This window comes from Triturus cristatus, chromosome 9 (genome assembly GCF_964204655.1).
Source record: "Triturus cristatus chromosome 9, aTriCri1.1, whole genome shotgun sequence".
Lineage (NCBI taxonomy): Eukaryota > Metazoa > Chordata > Amphibia > Caudata > Salamandridae > Triturus > Triturus cristatus.
In genome coordinates, this window is record NC_140592.1 from 330,104,957 (window position 1) to 330,129,509 (window position 24,553).

Below are 24,553 nucleotides of genomic sequence, written 5' to 3' on the forward strand. Positions count from 1 at the left end.
CAAGGGTATGAGATGTATCGCTGAAGAGCACATCCTCAGGAGCGAAGCAAACATTCGGACTGAAACTGGCCTTTTTTTAATTAACGGTGCCAATTTTTGAAGACGCAGCTGGCGGCCGAGTGACAAGAATGCGTTGCACTGGACCGTGTGTAACCTTGCTCCGAGAAAAAACATGACTTGGAGAGGACGTAACTGATTTGCTGTCGTTGAGAATCAGCCTCAGAGAAGAAAAGAGATGGATACATTCTGCTGTGACAATCTTGGTTTCATGTTCTGAAGGATCTTTGAGCAGCCAATCGTCTAGATAAGGGAATACTTGTATTCCTCGAGATCTCAATGCTGCTGCCACTGGTGCCAAGCACTTCGTGAAGGTTCTTGGTGCCAATTTCAGCCCAAACAGGAGCACTATGAACTGATAATGGGTGCCAGCCACTTGAAAGCGAAGATATTTGTGATGGTTGGGGTGGATAGGTATGTGGAAATTTGCATCTTCCATATCCAGAGCCATAATATCTCCTTTGTTTAAACAACTCAAAATCTCATGACGACAAGGGGAAGGGGGACCCCTGGGCAGAGTAGTAGGTGGCTGTTTGATGAATTCCAGGGTGTGGCCTTTGGTTACTAGGTCTAGAACCCATTGGTCTGATGTAATTTCCTGCCACTTGTGAACAAAAGCTGATATCTTCTGGCCCACGGGTAAGGAGGGTAAAATGGTTGGCGCCCTGTGGAGATCACTGCTTCCTGTTAGCGTCTCAGCCTTGATACTGTGATCTCTTTCGACCACCCTGACAGGAGAAACTAGTCGTAGACTATTGACGGTATGATGTCTGGCTGTAAGGCTGTACTGGGATTGATACTGCCTATTCTGTTGGTTTTGGTATCCTCCTCTTGATGAAAAACCACGTCCTCTCACTCCTCAAAGATCTGCGCCCGTATTGAAGGGTGCCTAATTATCTTGCAGTATCCGTGTTCGTTTTTATAACTAAGAGGGCCTCATCAATATGTTTACCAAACCAAAAACTCTCCATCATAGGCCATGTCTAGAATCTTCGTTTGCCCCTCAGGTTTGAAGGAATTGGCTTTAAGCCATCCCTGGCGTCTAAGCACTGCAGCCCCTGCTAGCTGACGGAAGTTGGTGTTCACTATGTCCAAGGCGCAATCTATAGTTTCCGATGCGGCACGTTCTCCTTCCAACCAAATCTTTCTTGCTTCCTGCCTTCGGTCCTCGGGAATGAGGTCAATGAGACTCGCCATTTCTGACCACATTTGACGGTCATAACAGCCGATTATGGCTAGAGGATTGGCAGCTCTAATAGAGGCCGCTGCCATGGTAGAGAATTTTTTGCCTATAAGGTCCAGACCACGTCCTTCTTTGTCAGGCGGCCTGTAAAATTACTGAAGCTGGCCGAGGGTGACCTATCAGACAGTATAGGCTTTTAGCAGGTGCACAGTATTTCTTTTCTATGCGTGGAAGCACTGCTGGAATAGATGTAGTCTATTATAGGCACCACTCTCGAGATCTTCCTGGACTCTTCCTTGAAATCATGAAGGAAACATTCTGCCTGTTCGACTAACTGGCAGTAGAAGTCTAGCTCTTGCCCGCTGCATTAAATTATGTACAGGATGCAGTCATAGATGAGGCCATCGTAGACGATCTCATAGTAGACTTTGCTGTCATAGACCTGGGTATGTAGGCGAGGTTATTGCAGACGAGGCCGTCGTCATAGATGACCGTCCTGAACAACTATCATAGATGAGGCTGTCGTAGACGACCGTCATAGACAATGCCATCATAGATGAGGCAATCATAGGTGCGGCCATCCGTAGATGAGGCAATCCTATGATGGCCATTTGTGGATGAGGCCATCCGTAGATGAGGCAGTCATAGATGAGGCAATCGTATGATGAGGTTTTCTTCGAGATGAGGCTGTCCTAGGCAATCTCATTGTAGAGGAGACCATCGTAGATGAGGCCATTCGTCGTCGACGACCATCGTAGATGAGGCCATTCGTCGTCGACGACCATCGTAGATGAGGCTGTCATCAACGACCGTCGTAGATGAGGCCGTCATAGACGACCGTCGTAGATGAGGCCGTCATAGACGACCGTCGTAGATGAGGCCGTCATAGACGACCGTCGTAGATGAGGCCGTCATAGACGACCGTCGTAGATGAGGCCGTCATAGACGACCGTCGTAGATGAGGCCGTCATAGACGACCGTCGTAGATGAGGCCGTCATAGACGACCGTCGTAGATGAGGTCGTCATAGACGACCGTCGTAGATGAGGTCGTCATAGACGACCGTCGTAGATGAGGCAGTCGTAGACAACCATCGTAGACGACCATCGTAGACAACCATCATAGGAGGCCATCATAGGAGGCCATCATAGACTACGCCATCGTAGATGAGGTCAATATTGGTGAGGCAGTAATAGTAGACATGGAGTTTTGTAATAGACTCCTTAATGTCAGGTTAAAAGGATTTCCCTGATGTAGTGTCAGGGATGAAAAGGGAGTTGTAGGATCAGCCTCTGAGGAAGTTTTTCCCAATTGCCTCTCTCTGTGAGAAGTGCCTTATCAAGACTCAAGATAAGTCTTTATGGCTTTTTTGCGCGCCCTCTGGAGGCTCCTGGCGCGACCTCTCCCATTGACCTCTGCTATGAGGTGAAGGAATCCTCGTTGTTCTCATCAGAAGTGACAGATTAAAGTCTCTGTAGTCCCAATAATAGCCTCATCTCTCAGAACGTGAGAGTTATTGAGGAAAAGGTTAGACATATTTCGTAGTCCATTACCTTGTTTTCTGCCACTCTGCCATATTACTGCCTTAATAGGGTCAGAGAAATGAAGTATGATCTTGGATTATCCAAAAAGTAGTAAAAGCTGAAGAAACTGAGCAGAGCTCAGGGAGACTCCCTTCACACACGACGTGCGGTGAAAATCTGAGGAGAACTGCCTCTGCTGGGAAGGTTCTAGAGGGTGCTAGCAGCTGATTGGCTGGGACCAATCTTTGGTTCTTTTTACTATAATGAAGTAGATAGGCTACTAAGACTTAAGCCTTAGGCTTTTTCTTTCAGCCTACTACTATTGTTTACTCTTGGCACTACTTTTGTATTTACCGTGGGAATCCCGCCTCGGCGACGGGGAATAATTCAGGCATGTGAATATATGCAAGATACCCCAAAACTGGATAACTGTTTTGTTTTCCTGCATTCCTTGGTTCTCTCTATATAGTGCATTACAGCCCTTCTGGTGTCTAGTGTGTGTAGAGCCCTTTCTGTTTTTGTGGTCGGTTTTTGGAAAAAACTTGCTATCTGGATTGTTTGGTTAATATGGAACCGAGACACCACTTTTGGCATGAAGTGTGGGTCCGTCCTCATTACAATCCTGTCCTTGTGCATTTGTAAGTGGGGCTCTTGGAGTGTGAGCGCTTGCAACTCACTCTTCGTAGTGACGTGATCGCCACTAAGAAGGCAGTCTTTATCGTGAGCATGTGCAGTGTAGCCTTGTGAATAGGTTCAAAGGGTGCCTTCATCAGTTGAGTTAGCACTACGTTGAGGTTCCATGCTGGTGCTGGCATCCTCTATGGGGGACGGGGGGGGGGATTCTCTTGGCCCCTTCCAAGAATCTCTTCACCACTTGAGAGGTGAAGAAACTTTTCCCAGTCTCTCCTCTTGTGTAGGCCACCACCGCAGCCAAGTGCACCCTCAGGGATGTGTAGCTTAATCCGCTTTGTAGCAGGTGCGATAAGTACTTTAGTACTGTTGATGCCCTTGTGACCTTCCGTTGTAGTTTCTCTCTGATGCACCATTGGGAGTACCTCTTCCTTTTTGCTATGTTGCACTTTCTTGTGGTAGGCCTCCTTGCCTCCCTGAGTACTGCCATAGTGCTTGCTGGTAGTTTTAGGTGCGCAAATTCTAGGTCTTCAGGACCCATGCTGCTAGGCTGAGACCCTCTGGTTCTGGGTGAAGCACCCTTCCGTTTTGCTTTAACAGGTCCCTTCTCCTTGGGAACCTGTGTGCTGGTTCTTGTGCCATTTCCACTATCTGCGAGAACCAGGACTGTCTGGCCCACTGAGGTGCAATCAGTATCATTGTCATGTTGCTGATTCTGCATTTGCTGAGTACCCTGTTTATCAGTGGTATCGGGGGGGAAAAGAGTATGCAAAGCTCTTTGACCAACTTATCCATAGCGCATTCCCTTGGGACCGGTGGTCCGGTTGTCTGGATGCGAAGTGTTGGCACTTTGCATTCTGTTGTGTTGCAAATAGGTCTATTTGTGGAGTACCCCATTTCTGGAAAAGCTTCTCTATTTCCTGCTGGTTGAGCTCCCATTCGTGGGAAGCCAACGTCTGTCTGCTAAGCCGGTCTGCTTCCACAAGTTCCTTTCCTGGGAGATGTATTCCTAGTAGGTCTATTTTCAGTGGGATGGCCTATCTCCAAATTTCATGTGCTAGCCCTGATAATGGTACGGATTGTGTTCCTCCTTGTTTGTTTACGTAGAACATGGTGGTTGTGTTGTCTCTTTGGACCAACACCCTGTTCCCATACAGCTCTTTCTGAAAGGCTTTTAAGGCTAGGAATACAGTCTTTAGTTCCAGGCAGTTGATGTGTCTGACCGCATCCTGCTGTGACCCTAGACCCCTCACCTTGAGCTTGCTCATGTGTGCGCCCCACCCTAGCTGGGAGGAGTCTGTTGTGATGGTCACTGTCGGAGTTGGTTGTGTGAATGGCTTCCCCTGTGATAAGTTTTCCTTCTTCCACCACGCTATTTCCTAATGCACTGCGTGCGTGACAACTACAAGATCTTCCCAACCCCCTGTGGCCTGTGACCATTGCTGCTGGATCCATTCCTGGAATGGTCTCATGTGTAGTCAAATATTTGGGACTCGGTAGATGCAGGACGCCATCATTCCCATCAGTTTGCTCACCGTCCTCACTGTCAGAACTTGCCCCTTGCGGTAATGAAGTCTTTCCTTTAGTATCACCAATGTTCTCTTCCAGCTGGGGAACACTTTGGCCTGAATGGTGTCGATCTCTGCCCCTAAGAATACCTTGATCTGCTCTTGTTCTGTTGACTATTTCTCCCAATGGATTGAGAAACCCAGCCTTGTCAGTGTTAGTATGACCTGCTGGATGTGTAGTCTGCATTGGTCGTACAAACTTGCCTTTACGAGCCAGTCGTCAAGATAGGGGTATCTGTGTATCCCTTGCCTTTGTAGGTGTGCTGCGACAGTTGGTAGGCATTTTGTAAACACACTTGGTGCCGATTTGAGGCCGAATGCCAGTACTGTGAACTGGTAGTGGCTTTGATTGATCACAAACCTCAGCAGGCGCTTGTGGTTGATGGGGATGTGTAAGTATGCGTCCTTTAAATCTATAGTAGCCATGAAGTCTCCTTGTTGTATTTGTGGTATTACCTCTTGTATGGAAGTCATCTTGAACCTTTGTGTTCTTATGAATTTGCTCAGGAACCTTAGATCTAGGATAGGTCTTAGTGTCTCATCCACCTTTGGCACTAGGAAGTAAGTTGAGTAAACCCCTTTGTTCCCTTGGTACCACCTCTATTGGCTCCTTGCTGAGCAGTTCTTGTGCTTCTAGCTGCAAGAGCGAGAGTTCCTTTGCTGAGTGTGCCCTATTTCTTGGTTTTCTGTTCGGAGGCTGTTTTTCTAACTCTATACAGTATCCGTATGGAATGATGTTTAGTATCCATTTGTCCTATGTGACCTTTCTCCATTCCTGGATGAAGTCTCTTATTCTTCCCCCTACCGCTGTTTATGTTCGAGGTGCTGTTTGTTGTCGATTGTTTGGCTGGAGTTTCCCTTTATGTCCTTCAGCCCACCCCGAGGTGTTGTTAGGGTGGGGGCATTTTCTTTGATGAAGTCACTTGGTTGAGGGCTGTTGTCCTCCTCTCTGTGTTTGTCCTCGTCCGTTTCAGCGCCCTGGAAAGGACTGTCCCCGGGGCTGGTACTGCCAGTTCTGCTGCTGCTGTCCCTGCTGTTGCTGGCTTTGGTTGTTCCCTTGGTAGCCTTGCTGGAACGTTTGGTGCGATGTGGAGGGTGCGTTGCCTCCCCTACCATCCGGTCTTCTCGTGGGTGTGCCCCTTCTCGTTTCCCTGAACTGCAACGCCCCCATGGACCTTGCAGTTTCGTTGTCCTTCTTAAGATGTGTCAACTTGTCGTCAACTGGCGAGCCAAATAGTTGCTCTCCATTAAAAGGTGAGTTTAGGATGTTGCTTTGCACCTCTGGCTTGAAACCAGAAATTCTGAGCCATGCGTGTCTTCTCTCAGTCACTCCTATCATCATTAGCCTGCTTGATGTTTCTGCTGCATCCAATGCCGATTTTAGGCATGTATTAGCCATGCTTTTCCCCTCTTCTACCAGGCGAGTTGCTCTTTGCTGGTACTGTTCCGGTAGATGTTTTAGGAGTTGTCCTACTTCATCCCAGTGTTGGTAAGCATGCCTGTTGATCAGGGTGTTGGAGTTAGCGATGTGCCATTGGATTGCTGCATTTCTCTCCTCTTTCCTCCCTGTGAGATCCATCCTCTTACTCTCCTTGTCTGGAGGTGGTCCGGCATTAGTGGGTACACTGGCTCTCTTCCTAGCCATTGCTGCAATAATGGAGTCGGCTGGCACTGAACCTTGGATGTATGCAGGGTCCTGTGAAGAATGTTTGTATTTCTTCTCAGTCCTAGAGGTCACAGCCTTGCATGTTGCAGGCTCCTCAAAGGCCTCTCTTCCTTGATCCAACACACTGGTGAGCATGGGAAGGAATTGGCTTAGTTTGTTGTGGCAGTAGAGTTTCCAGGAGGAAACATGATTTCGGCTTCTCTTCCTCCTTTTTCACCACACAAGTCTGTGCAGCCTTCTGCACGACCATGTTGTAGACCCCTATGTTGTCTGGCGGCGAGGGCCTCGAAGGGTACGTGTCTACCCCTTCTTCCGGCGATTCTGTGTCGAGATCTTGCCAATCCAGGTCTTGCGCCTCCGAGGGCGTCAAGTACCGGTAGGATTGAAGGTCTTCGCCGTCTTCTCCCTCGAAATAGTACTCTTCGTCACAGATTTCCTTGACTGGTTTGGGGGTTTTCGGCAGTTCCGCGTCCTAGTCGTCTCCTTCGACTGCGGGCTTCGGCGGGATGGTGTACTGGCTCATCTTCTCAAAGTCCTTATTCCGTTGAAGGATGCTCGCCATTTCGGCCTGGATCCTCCTCTTCTTTCCCTCCATCTCGGCGGCGTGTTCCACGTCGAAGGCTGGAGCGCTTCTTTTCGTGGCAGTCGACGGCGAAGTCTGCCCTTCTCTTCTCGGCGCCGAGGTGTCCTTTTCGAGGGCAACCTTCAACAAACTTTGTTTCTCGAGGGCTTTCGCCGATTGGGAGTCCTTTTTGAAGGAATCCGCTCGGTTGACTGTTCCTGGTAGCTGTTGCTTTCGTCGAGTGTTTCGACGGCAGAGCTCCCTTCGAGGACTTCGCTTCACTTCTGTGAGTGTCGCTCGGGGCTTTTGCTTCACCCTGTCAGGTGCCGCCTGAGTGTTTCGGGGTCGACCTTCGGCGAGGTTGTCCTCTTCTCCACTGGAGAGACCCAAGTCTCGCAGAGATGGAGGTAGCCCCTGGCCCTGCCTGTTGTGGTTCGCCCTTCTCTGCCTTTCCCTTACTCTGAGGGTCTTCGGTGTAAACGCCGAGCAGGCGTTGCAGTCTTCGCTGCCGTGGTCGAGCGGCAGGCAGAGGTTGCAGACTGGATGCTGATCCTTCTGAGCATACTTGTGGTGGCAATTGGTGCAAAACTTGAACGGTGTTTTGTCCATCCCCGTGCTCAGGGTGCCCCCTGCAAGCGCATCCTCCGTCGAACGTCGAGGTTTTGGTCACGAAACTTCTCCCTCGTCATTCCGGGTACCTGGCCTGTAGTCCGGTGTAGTTGAAAACTTGCTATCTTCGAGGATTTTCTTCGATTTTCCTTGATTTCGCTTCCAAAACTCTGGAACTCTTCGGTAATGATCCAGACCCAACGGCGGATAAAAGAATCTGAAGATGGCGACCAAAGGTGGGAACTTCCGCAGGAAGCGTGCCAACGTCACGAAGGACACCAAATGGTGGGACGTCGCCGCCCACCTGGACCATGAAAAAAAAGAGAAAATACTACGATTGCACGTCAGTTTCTCTAGTTCAAAATAACACCAGGAAAAAAAGCTCTGTGACTCGGATCTGTGGCCTTGCCCTAACCCTGCAGCTTTCAGTCTCCATATAATCCCAGCTGCCGGCGATAGCGTGGGTCCGAAGCCCTAGCACTGAAAACCTGCACTCAGACTTGTGTTGTTCTAATGGAGAGTGTAGGCTGCAGCAATCCTTTCACTCCATCGTGAACACCATCTGCCCAGTGTACTGCATTGAGGATGCACGTGCTTTAAAGATACAGAGGGGGCAAAAAATAGACATATTTTGGTTAAGGCTGCTATGGAAGCGCCTGAAGAAACGATGTTAGATGTACAGGTGTTTCAGGGCATTCCTTTAGTCCGTGTGTGAAACACACTGGTTACATTCCCAGTTTGACTCTAGTTGCATTAGGAAATAGCTACTAAATTTCATTGTGTTTTTTTCTATCAGTAGGCATTTAAAATGTGTGTTTTGTTGGATTTCTGCAATTCAGTTAACTATTAGATATTGACAACCCTGTATGATATTTGGTCCTTCTTGAAGTCGTTATAAATTATGCACTGGAGTTTGCTTACACCACATTTTTTTTTTGCAATGCACAGCCAGTAATATAGTATAAAAAAATACAAAGGCATATTTTTACTTTGTTAAAAAATGTTGAGCAACAAACGATTGTTACTGAGAGAGAAACTTGGTTTATTTTTCAGATGGGGAATCCGTTTTAATTAATATTAACATATTACCGAGAAGTTATTTTTCAAACCACTCTTTTTATTGCACAAAAAGTCAAAATTCCATAGAGTTCAAGGAGTATTTTTTGATCATTTGTGGTGCACTTAGGTGAAGTAAATGTTTAATTTATACAGGTTTATGGCTGCCCCGGTTTCATTTCCTTTTATTTAAAACAATAGAGCAAAACCCTGTCTTTTGGTGCCTACCTCAGCTCTATCAAATAAGAAACTTACCTGGAACTATGCCACTGAATGATTCAAATATAAATAGTGCCATTAACATGAAAATCATGATGCATGTTTCTTAAATTTGCTCATGTTTCCTCCCAGAACTGTCTTGCATTGGAAGGAAATACATTATTATTCATGTTAATGGCAGTGCCGACTCGATGTTAAAACAAGCAGTGTTGTGAGGGTGCAGTACCACAGGCTGTCACTATGTGCCTTGGGACCTCTTTTGGCCACATATGGTACTGCACCCCACAACATGGCTAGGCTGGGGATCGGTATTCGAGTCTGTTGTCGGCTCAACATCCTGTGATAACAGGCTGATTGATTAATTTCCTCTAGAGCCATGGCTAGGTGGGGTATATAAAAAAAGTGTTTAATTTAAAATAACAGGCACTGCAAATTATGCGTAAAGTAACCAAAAAAATTAGCAAAACAGCAGTGGCCTCAGAGGAGTGGTGGGGGCCTAACAGCAGTGTTGTGGAAGGGGGGAGGCACTGGGAGATAAAGGGATGGCAGGCAAGCAAATGAAGTGACCATAGTTTCATTGCACAAGTAAACAGAACAGTTTACGAGCAAAGAGGCAGACCAACTAAAAAAAAAAAAAAGAATTATTTCCAAGTATAAATAACCTGAACAATAACACATGTAAGAGGGGGGGGGCAGTTCTCGTTGGAGGTTACAAAAGACGGGACTAAGTGTATTTACCAATGAAAAGCCAGCATTTCTAACAGGCAGCAACAGGAAATAATGAAAAAGATGAGTTTTTCAAGCCCATATCCTAGATACATGTCTTAAAAGACAGCGCAAGCGCTGCATAGGCAAGGCCCAAACATAAGACCCCATTGTGCAGATACACAAAAAACTAGAACCCAAACTGGATGGCTTGGGACACGAGTATGCCAGCTGATAGAAAGAAAACAGGAACTGGACTCTAGGGTTAAAGACAGGTTGGTCGAGCTAAGAAAAAGGTTCAAGACACTCTCATTGAAAATGCCCAAATGCATCGTTCACTGATAATAGTATTCCTAAGAGATACTTAATTTCTTGAACTAACAATGCCATTGTGCCACCTGGATAGGTTTCAGAAATGGAAACCTAGTTCTACTTAAAAAGGAAAAAAGAAAAAAGGCAGCTTAATGCCTCGGATCAACCATTTAAAATAACTTGATCAAATGCATCACATGCCTTGACCTCCATGTTGTAAGCTTAGCAAATTAGTGTTTACGAGCTGAAGCAAGGACAGCATGTTGCTGGTTTCATTGCTCAAAGGTAAAGTGAAAGAAGTGAAATACGGGCGATTTGTATAATTGGTAGCAGAGAGATGTCACAAAAAAATACCTTACCTCTTCCTTGTCAGCTGTTGCCGGTAGTCCTTGGATCTGAATAAACCTACTGGCGCACTCTTCCCCAGAGGCAGGTCTATAATCTTGGTCCTGAGAAATGGGGTACCAGAATTTTAAAGTCATGAATAGTATTTAAGACAATAAAATGATGCAGCAGAAACACAAACAGGCGAGCATGCAATATGCAAATGTTCCAGCGCAACTACGAGCAGTGGCAAAGTGGGGACAGGTAAAAGAAAATCTTATCCTGCTCAGGTTATTTTGCCTAGCAATAACTACAGAATATTTCAGGCATGGTATCGATGGTGATAACTATAATATAAGCCTGGACAAAGCAGTTCCTTGCACTCTTCACATATTCTTAGTCCATTTAATACTTTTTTAACAGAGCGTTCTCTATACATTTGAGGTTAATGTCCTAAAAACCTTCTTTCAGATACAAAAACAAGCTAATTGACAACTCGCATATAGAAGTCCAGGTTTTTCTAATTTACCTCTAAAGCAAAGTTATGGCACTGAAAAACAATATGAGAGACACCAAGAGGAAGGGGAGACAAACCTTGACTAACTTCAGAGCGTTATACGGAAGGCAAGTAAAACAGAGTGGACACAGATCCTTATCACATGCAACAGGAACTAGGGTCAGCTGGTGATGTTCAGGAATTCAAACAATAAAAAACATCTATATAAGGACATAGCGTCTCAAATGATAATTATAGTCTTCAACCCACTAACAATTTTTCAGAAAAGTATTTGCAATCTTGTTTCCCTTCACGATCAAATGTAAGAAACTAGCAAGGATTGAGGAGGCCTGAGCAGTGACGACACTACAATTCCTCAATAGAACACATCCATCTAGATTCTAGAACAAATTGCCCTGCAGTCCTCTATACATCTATACTTATTTTTCGGCGTCCAGCTCAAAGTAAGGCAAACTTAAGAGAAGGCTTAGCATCATCCAGCGAAGTGAAGCTACCCAGAATAATGCAGCTGTGTCATGTTTCAGAGAAAAAGCAGATAAATAATGCATACAAGTGTTTTTTTTGTTTTGTTCATTGCAAATGAAAACAACCGCTACAAAAAGGCCCAGATGAAACACATGACCAAAGAAAAAGTTTAAATACAGAAACCGATTAGAGAGCAGGCAACAGAACATAAAAGGATTAATTATTCAGTTGTCCAGCAATAAGTAACGCTTTACCAAAATTATGAACTGGCTTGTGAACATCTTAGCAACTAAGACACTGACTGGCGAAGTACTTAGTGTAATCTTGAAAATAAAGCGATGGCTTAAGTGTTCTAGCAGGTAATGAGGAGGACAAGAAGGAAATTCACCCTGTCATCGGGTAAACAGCTCTGAACGTAACAAGTTAACTGGTCAATTACTTTACAATACACTCATATCCTCAATGAGGGCATTTTTAAACTAGACTACTTTTACAAGTTAATCTTTATCTCCATCTAGAATGAAAACAGGCTAGATTAGGTGTGGAAAATAACCATCAAGCATGGATGGCAAGATTATTTTTGGAAAACATTTGACAAATAGCTAAATTGCATGAGGTCTCAAAACAAATTTCAAAAGTAATTGAACTCTAAAGCATTTCAATTTTTATGTAGAAGTATGAAATACCAAAACTATTTACAACCGTTTCAAGAATAAAAACAATTAACTGCTACTCCGATATGCTCGGTTATGTGGATCAATAAAGTAGGGTTGTTAAAAGGGCACTTGGAAGAAAGTGATCGAAATGTCAACTAATGTCATTGAATTTCTGTTGCACTGCATATGCTCTTTGGGTGGTCGTATAAAGGATACACAATAGTAGCAGCGCTTTGACACTTGGCACTATTTGTGGTCCTACAATGGAAGCCATAATGCCAGAAATGAACTTTCTGTATGAATCCTCGCCATGCCTGACCAGATAAGAAAAGGTAAATTGAGTCAGTAAGTGTAAGTCAAAAATTTTCAGAAACCTCCTATTTTCAAGACTGCAGGGAGTGACAAATCGCAGCCTCAGGGCCCGAATACCCTTTCCACTGGCTATTCTCTTCTCCACAATAGTTAGCTTACTACATGCTGAAACTATGGTAACTAATCAGAGATTTGACATTGCCTTGATTAGGACAGCTTGCATTTATGTCCATGGTCATAGGATAACTTGTTCGTAATGAAAGAGGCAGGTACAGAAAAAGTAAAACGGAGTAAGCTTTCGAAAAGTACCTTGTTTAATTCAAGACAAACTTTATACTATGAAAAATTAAATTCAGATTGTTTTATGCTAAAGTTTATGGAAGTTATTCTAACCTCATTGGAATCTTAAAACGTGTCCACTAAATTACTTCTTGTTTTGTAAAGGTGCTGTTTACAACCATCCAGAAATCAATGTGTTCCAATGTATCGTCTAGAATCATATAAGCTCTACTTCAGTAGTGTGTACAGTAGAAATTACAAGTTACTGTAATGTTGTCCACTTTAAATAGAAGAGTAAATATGTCATTAAGAACGTTTATAATCAAACCAAGAGCCTAGACAAATATTTCAAACAAATATGCATGGGCATGCAAGGGAAATAGCATGTCAAAATTGATAACAAGCCGCCCACAAGAACCTTAGGCTAACTAGATATCATTCATCACTGCTACTTTGGAAACATGCAGATTCATAGTAATTTAAAACTTTGAAAAAAGCTACATGCAATTCGGAAACTTTTCATTCCACCCTCTGCAAAGGCATACTATTTTCCCACTTCACTAATAGGGGAATAAACAGGATATCCACGATAGATATGTGAAAAGCCTTTGAATAGGGGCTATAACCACATGTAATGTTAGAGCGAAGTGTGCTCACCACATCTGTGACCTTTGTGTTTTTCGGGTCCAATGCCGCTGAAACCGCAGAGGAAATACGTTGAACAAACCCATCAAAATCTTCTCCAGAAGACCTAGCTGCATGTTCCTCCTTGGCCGATCTTGTGTGTGCTGCAGATGCCTGGCCGATCTTGGTCGATTTGGCTGTGCCTCTCCCAGGTTTGCTCATCTGTGTAGCCACCAATTTATTATTTATACGATGAACAATCTTATTGGAATGGGCAGGGTACAAATAAGGTTTATTTAAAAGATTAATCTAAGCAAGTTAGGGGGAAGCCAAATTTAAAGATAACTCATTCCATTGCCTCTTTACCACCAATCCCATCCCCATTCAAAGGGGCATGCATGAATAACGTGTAGTTACCTTTATGGAGACCCATTTATGCCTAGTCCATACTACTTGCCAATTCTCAGCCAATGGGCATCATTCCACCAAATAGTGGTGCTGGAAACTGCTTCTCAATAAGGTTCATCATACTCATGCACAACTTACCAACACACATGTGGGGATAACAGCCACATCTTTTCCACTTAAGTGTAAACCCTCATCAATTCCCTTATAAGACGCTAATCAATAAAAATGTCAAGCCTCGCAGGAGATGGGTCCATGGGAGGGTGTTGGAAATATGAGAGCCCTGGGCTACAAGTAATAGTAATTGAACTCCGCCAGTTTGTTTCGTTACGGTTCTAGCTAACCGGATGAATACATTTAAGCCTTATTAGAGGAACTGCACATTACTACTTGAGGCAAACTTGGTGTAATAGAATATGTACGAGGTAGGAGGCAACAAGTTCAAAGAAGCAATGCAGAATAAAAGAGGTATGGCATCTTGTCAAAGTAACACTGGCCTTAGCTGCTTTCATACCATCACATTAATGAAAGTTTTTAATTTTATCCTGTTAGAAAGGATAGCCTAGTGCATATTATTCAACATCTCATCAGCCTAGGACACATACAATATAGAGAGAAATGTCATTTATTTATTGAGATGGAATACAGTTTGGAATACATTTATGATGGATAGGTAAAAACCTCTTCCTTCTCAGATGAAAAATGTTGTGCATCACAGAGGGGCACAGAGCTTGAAGCTAATTAATGCATCTTATGAAGTTATGGTGATCATCAGGAAGGTCATCATTCATCATAACTGGAGCATCCAAGTAGCCGTTAATTCTAACATTATGTGCTTACTATGGGGACGTAAATATCAATTTGATCAAGCTAAACGTATCCGAACGGAAGAAAACGATGAAGACCAATAAGATAATATAGTGTTTAATGGCCTTATTAGAGAAAAAGAACCGTTCCAGTTGACAACCACTGCCATCGGGGTAAATAGCTAGGTCAGACCAATAACAAAATGACAGCCATTATTCCATACTCGGCTCTTGTAGAGACTTTATTGAAAGCTGTCAGCACAGTAGGATAACTGTCGGGAACAATTCACTCAAAGTAGAGCAACTGAAGTGAGAGATTGATAACTCGTGCACTATTCACTGGATGGCAATGTGCCATACAGATAAAGGCTTTCAGAGAGCTAGCACTGACAGGTCCAAGCTAAAACTTAAAGGATGATCAAGCAGTGAGTGCTCTCTACTTAAATTTATTCGGATCCTAAACTCTTAAATTATTCTGAAAGAGGCAGAGGAGGATGCCTAGCTTAATTAACATTACATCTTCAAGGTGTTTGGCCTTATCCACAGAGGAAGTCAAGTAATATATTTAGAAAGGAGATTAACCACCAAAAGGAGTCAGTGTGAGCAAAGTCGAGTTTATTTGCAACATTCAGGCATCATCCTAAATGCTTGGCCACCAGCCAGATTCCGTGAGAAGCCTACATTCCAAGCATAGATCGCTACAGCCCAATGTCCTGAGAGATTTTGTGTCCAACACCCTCTAAAAAGGAGGTTTGCAGTGAGGCTTCCAGGGGAGACTTGGGCAGACTGATGAAAAGCCAAGCTGAACAGCAGCTCTGCTGTGGCATTCAGAGGATCTGACACGAGTTGCAGCCAGTCTGCCTTTAGCACCCAGTCGTCAAGATACAGGAATAACGATATCCCCGTTAAAGGGAGATGTGCCACTATCACCACCCTCGTAAAATTGGAGGTGCCAATTTCAATACAAATGGGAGGAAGGCAAATTGATAGTGGGCATAACCTACCACAAATTACAGGTACCTCCAGTATGACTACAGGATCGAGCGTGACAGCCTGAGCCCTAAGTCAAGGGACGTCATCTAGTATCATAGTTCCAGAGCCAAGACGACATGTGCAATGGACGATACCCTGAAGTTCTCCTTGCACAGATATGTATTCAATACCCTGAGGATGGAACAGGATTGTCCTTCTTGGGAACAAGAAAACAGCAGGAATAACAACCCTGCCATATTTCTTGTTCTAGACTAGTTCCATAGCTCCTTTGCTTATCTGGAGAATACAAGTGTGCACGCCTGGCTAGACTAACGGAGAACAAGAGGAATTGTTTTTAGGCAGTGGGGGTGGGGGGGGGGGGGGGGGGGGCTCATCTCGGAAAGGGAGGGCATAACGCTTTTTTTTTTTTACTACCAGAAGGACCGGTCTGTTGTGATGGCCAGCCAATCCTACAAGTGATGCAAAGCTCTACCTCCCACAAGCCACATCTGGAACTGACCTTGCCGAAGAAACAGACTCAGCTGAACTGATTAGGAGAGCGGACGCTGGCAAAAAGGTAAACCCACACCTCCAAGAGTGTTTGCAAAACTGGCATTATTATCTGTGAAACTGGCATGCAGAGTGAGAACTACACGTGGCCCACCCTGTTTGAATCATTCAAGGGATGAAACACCCTTTCACCATAAAGACAGGAGCAATTAGATGGCATGACCATTACATTTGTCTGGACATCTCTAAAGAACCCTGCAGAGCACAGTCAGACAGGTCATTGATGGCCACTGAGGAGCCCATAGCCCTTGCTACAGTCCACAGTGTCAAGGCACTCTGCATCCTCTCCTTCAAAGAACACTTGGCTAAGCTGTCTGCTAGATGGTCCAGGAGGCTAGGAAGAACCATCAGTGTCAACTCTCAAAGCTCGTGGGAGTACCTAGACGAAAGGCAGATTGCTATGGTTGCCCGAAGGGCCAGGCTTCCAGAGGAGAATAACATCTTCCTCACTGTCTATCTTTTCGTGGTTACTGGTCAGGAAGCGATTACAGACAGAACCCAGCATTTTACTTCGAGCAGGAAGACACCTGCAGCACCCGCTTTCCAGAAAAGGGTGAGCCAAAACAAACCTGGGGTCAGTGGGCAATCTGGAAGATCTCCGCCCAGGTGGAAGATGGCCTAGACCATGCTGTCCAAATAGTTCCAGGAGGTCCTCATTAAACAGGAGCAATAGTGCTGAAGATAAACAAGTTAGATAAAGAATCTCCGTTAAGATGATTAGCCTTATTTTCTTCCCTAGGGAGAGGCAACTCCAGAACCTCCACTACCTGCTTCAGTTAACAACTGTGAAAGAAGGCCACTTCTGCAAACGGCGAACAGAACAGCACTCAAATGATATTTCCATGAATTCGAAAGGCTCACTGATATTTTGAAGGTATAAGCAATCTGAAGCGTCAGTGCTATGAGTAGGAAGGTGGCAGGTTCACTACTGTTTTCATCATGTTCAACAATGTGTGGCATCTGGATGTGATCAGAATCTGTACCAAAGAGGTCATCCATATTTTGCCAATGTTCGTCCCAATGTATGAGGATGTCTGTTTGTGGAAGTTTTTCCAAATGCAGTGACTGCACCACAGAAGAGCCTTTGGCACAAGATAATCTCCGGCAAGGGCTGATAGGGTACCCTTAGTGGGGTACCCGATCAACTTGGCAAGGGGTGAAAGGTTTCCCTTAGTGGGGTACCCCATCGACTGTGGGAACAGACCAGAGCCTTTCAAGTCATCTAGAATTGCTGCCCGCTGCTTCTTTACACTGATTGAGCATTAAGTATTCTTCCTCTTTTTCAGCACGAGGAGGGCATAGCTGTTTAATTCATGCCATAGGGCATTGATGTTTAATTCATGCCATAGGTTAACCGTGGAGCTACGAACTCTATATCGCATCACAAGTTTGCTTTAGTAAAAGATCCTCAAACTGAACCTTTTTCCATGACTTTGCAACAATAACAAGGCTTTCAATGCTATGAGGAAGAGATCTTTTTAAGTAGGCTTGAAATTTGCAATAAACAAACTCATTGCCAAATACCATGAACATGTTATCTATGTTATATACATTTACAAGGTCCATGTCTACAATCACTTTGAAGCCACCACACTTTATAAATCTCAAAACTCTGATATGGTTTGCTCAGTGTTGGGTTTTTCAATATCTCCTGAGCCTATTTCTACCCCAGGCTACAGGGGAATACTTGGTTGAAGGCACCACTGAAAAAATGACTCTTCTGGGACAGAACTTGTTTTTCAATAGAATAGTTTGCCCAAAAACAGCAAAGTAGCTTCTAGTAGGAGATAGATCGTCTGCATCCCCCCTTAAGTCATCAGTGCCAGGACCCATTTACACGTCAGCTTTGCTGCACTCAATGGGTTGATCATACTGTGGGAAGCAATTGGTAGTGTTCATGTGAGCCAGGAACGGACTGTTCCATGTGTTTCAGTTAGATTTAACAGGCCATACACAAACTGAAAGATACAAACATTGAGGGAGGATAGCTGTCATCTTACCCCTATGTTTGGCTAGGTAATTTACAAAAGACTACAAAGAGACCCTATTGGGCATACCACAGCCAAGAGCTGTAATCTTAAAGGTATTTTTACGGCACAATGAAGTCATATCCCTACTGTGACTGAAAGGTTGAGTTAGTCTTTCAGTGACCTTGCTTGGTTCACTCAGTTGCACGTACTCTGTCCTTCAGGTTTTGAAATGGAGGAGCTACCAAAAAGTTAAAGGTCTGTTGTAATGTACATCAAGTGCAGATCACTGTAGTACAGAACACTGAGCTGGAAAGGATGCAATTGCAGATGATGTAATAGACACCAAATGCTTAGGGCACAAGTAGCTTTTATTTTCCTACTGCTCTTGGAGAAACTGATCTTGTGCGGGTATCAAGAGCTTCTGTCCCTTTTTAAAATTAAGCGGCTGGGTGAGAAGAGAAACCCACACAAGAAAGTAGTAATATAGAGGGACTCAAACCTTGCTGGGTGGAACTTCTGCAGGTTGACAGAAAGAGGAATTAAACCTGCCATTGGTGCAAACGGCTACATCACCTAAGAATGGAGGGGCTTGAGGCACTGGAATGCATTCAAAAAGAATACGCTGATTATTTTAAAGTGCGCTATGCCAGAGCAGAATTAAAGCAGGCAGTGCAAATGTTTTTCACAGTTTTCCCTAAACAACAAGTCCTGGAACAGAGTCCCCCCCTTTCACTGCATCAAGCAAGCTAGATCCAGGAGGGCCAGTTTCTGGGCTCAGAGAGGGCAACTGCAAAAGCAGTTGTTGCCTATGGGAAACCACTGAAAGAGGCACAAGAGTGAGATTGTGGGCTGTGGTAGGGTTTACCGTGAGTGTGGTTGCTGTGACCCTGGAATTGGAAATCTCAATGCCTAAGCAGTACCACCAGGACTGTCTTAATAACTTGGCCGGCTCAATTTAAAATTAATTCAAATTTCCCTGTTGCCATAGGGCAATTCCTGCTTACCATGAGCAAAGACAATCTCCATAATGCAGCACGCATGGTTCAGACAAGTATCAAAAGGAAATTACCCAAAACAGAAGAGACTTTACTAGCGATTGTTAGCTGCATTAACATGTGTACAGTACACAGTGTTTGAAAATATCCCTCCAGCACACATTGCTCACGTCAGAAGAATAAGTCAAACAAGCATTGGCATAGCCAATAGGTCTTGCTTTTGGGACCTTATAAGTATTTAGTTATGCAGCACAATATCCTTGGTGCAATAACATCAACTGTTGCATGGCTAAAAACGTATAAGGTCCCAAAGGCGAGACCTACTGGCTATGCCAATGCTAGTTTTACTTTGGGCACAGCGATTAGCTGCTGATTGGTGGAGCGCAGTGTTCCTGCAGTGTTGTAAGGAGTGAGAAGTTTTTGAATGAATGATGGTTTTGACAGACCATGATGTTACAGGGAGTGAATACAAGAGAATGGTTTATTTCCCTATTTTGTCATGTGCAAACATGCCTTTTTGGGGCATTTAAGTGTACTTTGGTGCAATAAAAATATGCGCGATGGCAAAAAGCCAGATATTGATACATTTAAATGAGAAATGGGGTAACACTGGCCATGTATTTTTAGGTCACTTATATGTAGAAGACTCGCTTGAGAAAGTATGTAAGAAAGCTACTTCCACAAACATGCGTTGCTGGGATTGTAAGGGGAGAAACAGCAGCAGAAAAAGGGAGACCGATTTCAACTCAAAATTCATCATGAACTCAAATGTAAAACAGCGAAGAGAATTAAGGTTAGTAAACAGTCAAAAAGTAAAACAAGTCACGAAATTAGTGAAAAATACAGCTCTCAGGTTGATTGGGAAAGAAAAAAGGAGGACAGGCAAGGGAAAAGAACAAGTTTGACGAAATAGGATTTTCTCAAAAGAAGTAATTAAGGATGAACAAATTATATGGACAACATTGGGAGTGGAAGAGAAGAAATACAGATAGAGGAACGAAAAGAACACCCCAATGGAGAAGCAGACGTGAAATAGCTAAAGGACAGCAGACGTGGAAGAGCTAAAGGACAGAAGATGTAATAAGATAAAATATAAAGACGTTGGAAATCATCCCAAGGGAGGGGCATATGTGGAAGAGCTCTAGAGGAAAGAAGACGCACTAAGAGAAAATAAGACGGAGGAATATCGTTAGAGGACAGGGGAGTGCGGGTTGTGGAAATAGCGCAAGAGAGACTGAGTAAGGGGGCAGGCGCAGCTTCGCCAGAGGAAGCCGGCAACCTCGGAGAGTGGGAGGTGGATGTGTTACTCCATTGACACACAACAGCAGCTCAGAACCTAGTACTGCGTGGGTGGCAGCACAAGCCTGCGTGCCTCCCTCGACTTTCCCAGGCACGAAGCTGACAGCTCACAAAGGACGTAGTCATTCCTTGCTGGGGACAGGCCAGGCCCCCCCTCCTCGATGTACCCTTCCCAGGACACAAGCCCGCTTCCTCATTTGTTTCTCCTTTGCAGTACCGCGGCCTGCGTCACGGGCTGAAATCCCTTAAACGCTCCGCGCTGGCAGGGCAAATAAGCAGGGAAAAAATGAAAATACATTTCTGAGTCTGAACAAGTGGCGGATTGGCCAGAAAAATACAGCTGCAGGGACTGTGGAGACTGCCAGCGGCATGAGCGAAGCCATAATGGCAGTCTTTGTGATCTGGTAACAAGTAGGAATGGTCACAGCTTTTATCGCCCTCACCATAATGACGAGAAGCTAGAAACTGTTGAAAGTAGAACCAAGCAGTGAGGAGGAAAATAAGAACAAGCGCTAGCCATGACGTTTGTTTGTCTTTTGCTAAAAGGTTTCTTATCTTTATGGGGCCATGTGTTTGGCCCCATAAAGATAAGAAATCTTTTACTTCAGAAGGAAAGCAGGCGAGGCCGTCCAAGTGGGACGGCAGAAAAAGCAGAGCGAAAACGTCACCAACAGCTCTTTCCCAATGGCTGGCCGCCGTTTAGCATAAATGGTGATGCCGGCCAATGGGAAAGAGGGGCGGGGCTTAAAGCCCTTTACTGAAAAATCCCCAAAACATTAAATCTCGCCAGCGAGACTGTGCATGTGCGCAGCCTACGCTAGCAAAACCCAAAAAAGAGAATGGAAAGAAAAAGGCAGGCAAAGTGGCCACATGATGTAAGTGACTAAGCAAGAGAAGCAGGTTCCAGCTCACACCACCTTCAGAAGTATGAAAATGCTAACTGGTGAGGGTATGCAGGAAAAAGGGTATAACCATGCACTCTGAAGGGTTGCCCACAGATTTCCCAAGACCCATTATGAAGCCGTTTTGGTGACAAGATATCCAATAGTCAGTACCAGTTAGAAGAGCAGCTGTTACATGTTATTCATACTGTGCTTACAAATATCTAAATACAGCAAAGAGAGGTCACTGGCAAGAGGCAATTTGGAAGAAATGGCAGCGTTAGGGTTCAACTGCATGGAGTTGGTGATTTTAAACTGAAGAAACAATTCATCCAGAGCGCGTAAGGAGAAAATTATGCACGACAATAAAATTAATTATGATAGGAGATCTAGGCTTATGAGTGAAGGTAAATGGACAAATGAAAAATAAATGATTACGCTTAGGTATGAGTCAGCCTGTCTGCCATGCTAACAAATTGTTGACTTGTAATAATTCTTTACCTCATTAAAATAGCATTGCAATGCAAACCTATATCATTTGTTTTAAAGTAGTTGCAACCCAGCAGGTAGCATTATCAACATTTAACAAATCCACACATTTTCAAGTCAAGAAAGCTCATTCAGGAGAAGCCTTTCACTGCAAGGTTATACATGAATGCAGAACAAAAATCATTCATAAATTAACATTATGTTATCAGTTTAGTTTAAAGTGTTAAGGTTTACTTTAAAGGTAAACACATTAATTCAAAACGAACTGCGATAAAATTTAAGACACATAATCCTCAAATATTTTTCCTAAAGAAAAGAAGAAACCAAAGGAAAATATCGAGGTGCGGGGGGCCATCAAAGTAGTGTTAGTGGCTAAACAAAAGTAAACTAATTAAAAATGACTGATGGCATCAAGGAGAACAAAAACCTTATCAAAGTCAAGAGTAAATACACTTTGAAGAACGGTTTTAGATTCAAAGACTGAAGATCGCAGTATCAGATACGGTTTAAGGGTTACTTGGGCAGGGGTCTTACTTACCTAAAACACAAGTTTGCTCCTCGCTGGTATCGGGTTTAAAATACACTACAGTTCTCAAAAAACTCCACCTATGGGCGAGTTCATAGAACACTAACAAAGACAAGCATTGGCATAGCCAATAGGTCTCTCCTTCGGGACCTTATAAGTTTTAGCCATGCAGCACATTATCCTGTTAATAATCCGGCCACACAATTTTACGCCCTATGATGTTTAAGGACACGATCCCTGTGTGTCATGGACAGAAACAGGCTTTGTAATGTCCCGTGGTAACACTGGGCTACAGAAGTCAGTGCAGACTATCAGTCTATGCAGTTCGACCAGTGGAGATGTCTGTTAAAAAAAACATATCTTCCACTCATGTGGTAAAATGCAGGCGTTTGCAAATGGTGGCAACACATCATACTCTGGTACACAAGCCGGAACATGTGAAGTATTCTAGAAAAATCCCCCACCAGGGACCTGTCAAAAGCTTCCCCCATTGCTTAATGAGCTGACAAGTCACTAGTGGAACACATTCAGCTCAGCTCCTGATTTAGGTGTGTGCCAAACCATCATATTCAGGGCCCCTGGAACTGTGCAGCAGGGTACAGCCAAATTATGCGGGCAGGGTTGACTAAATTAAGTGGCACGAAATGGCAAATTATGTGGCATCATCCGGCATATTTTCTGATAGGATTAGTTCATTTATCTGCATTTTTTGTACACTTGTTAACGCTGTTTGGACATACCATTACAAAATCCCCAGCACACGATTGAAGTATGGTACAAATATATTGCAAAGTATGAGCACAAATTTGACATCAGTATATGGATTCTTGTTCTCCTTTCTTTTTATCGTTTCCTCAGGTCTTCAAAAACAGCCGACACGTGTTTCGTCGCTAACATGGGAAATCGTCCCGCAACTTTATCAAGGCTGTGTGGATAAAATGAGAAACATGTTGTGTCACCTAGTGACTTGCTCAATTTGTGCAACGTTGTTCATTATAACATCACCCTGTGGTTGGTGATACAAAATGTGCATAGTTACATACATGCACAGGGACTGTATAATGTTAAGAAAAATTAATGTCCAAAATGAAAAGGGGATTAAGACTCCAATCCCAAAGACCACAAGTGGAAACGGTATGAGAGAAGTGAATCACAAGTGGGGAGTAAATAACTGTATATATGAAAATTTATAGTGCTCCTAGTGTCGACATCTATAAGCTGTGCGTACTATGAGTTAAAATCCAGTCAGTTAATGGGGCGTGATGGCTGTGAAGTGACGGTGCTAAGTGAAAGTATAAATCCCAATAGAAGACAAATATCAGGTCTATATCTACCTTTCTTCTTAGTTACTCTATCCCTATTTTGACAAGGATAAGAAAGTGTTAACGTGTCCATACCTTAAACTGCCTCAAGAGTACCTGCAAAATCATGCAGTCAAACAAAAATTAACCTACGTTGTCTGTGGTGATAATTCTGACCCACAGAGGGGTTCTTTTATCTTAGAAATCCGCCGATGTAACAAATACGTCATCCAACAGTTCTGGCTAGAAGTCAAAATCTATATTAACATGACAAAATATATTCATGTATAAGTCAATCTCTGTGGCAGCGTCATCCTAAGTATCAAGATTAAAAAAGCTGACTATCATATAAAGGCATCTCAGTGTCACAAAGTTCAAAATCTATTGCAGCGCTACTCTAATTAAAAATTCCAAACCCAAAACGAATACCTGTATATTAAGGTAATCGTTAACGTGCCCCACATAAACAAGCTGTCCCTGTATCAAAATATATACTATGTTGATATTCTGACCTATAATACGGTCAGTTCTTAGTACCAGTTTGCAAGCCACCTCTTATTGGTGCTGCCAGCGTTAAAACTATTATAACCATGAGTACTTTTAATTCTCCTCATATCGTCTAGTTTAAAATGCAACAATCCCGTAGTGGAAGTATATCGTAAATGCTTTAGCCTTAACATTTAAAAGTATAAAACAATTTCCAAAACCCTTGCGGTTCCCATTACGCATTAGCGAAGCATGTCACACACCGGTCCATCTCTTACCGTAAATATACGTAATTCCTATTCTCCGATCAGCGGACGTCTGTACTAGTGTGTATCCGAGTACGGAATACGCAAAACCCGTCTCGTTGCTTTGTACATAAGCCGGCATCTACTTCCGGTTGTCGACGAGAAAACGGACTCAATCTCTGCGGTTAATCCCTGAGACCAGAAGTCATGGCAACTTCCTATTTCCAAATGACTAATTCGGCAGCCATCTTGAAGTAGAGTAAAAACCTCCTTTGTGCAACTATAATATCGGCTGAGTTGTATCCGTCCCGAGTCCAGCCTTGCCAAATGCTGCAGATATTG

General features: G+C 43.8%; 1 protein-coding gene across 5 annotated transcripts in view; it reads right to left on the reverse strand.

Moving 5' to 3' along the window:
- LOC146797866 (RNA-binding protein 6-like) overlaps positions 1-24,553 on the reverse strand; it is a 1,129,330-nt gene that overhangs the window by 898,901 nt on the left and 205,876 nt on the right. For 3 of the 5 annotated variants that reach the window (XM_085625068.1, XM_085625069.1, XM_085625067.1), the window contains exons 4-5: positions 13,300-13,488; positions 10,449-10,538 (exon numbers count right to left, since the gene is read on the reverse strand). In XM_085625068.1, coding sequence (XP_085481194.1) covers positions 10,449-10,538; positions 13,300-13,488 — 279 coding nt within the window. The remainder of the gene's footprint in view (positions 1-10,448; positions 10,539-13,299; positions 13,489-24,553) is intronic. The other 2 variants (XM_085625070.1, XM_085625071.1) reach the window with 1 other exon arrangement.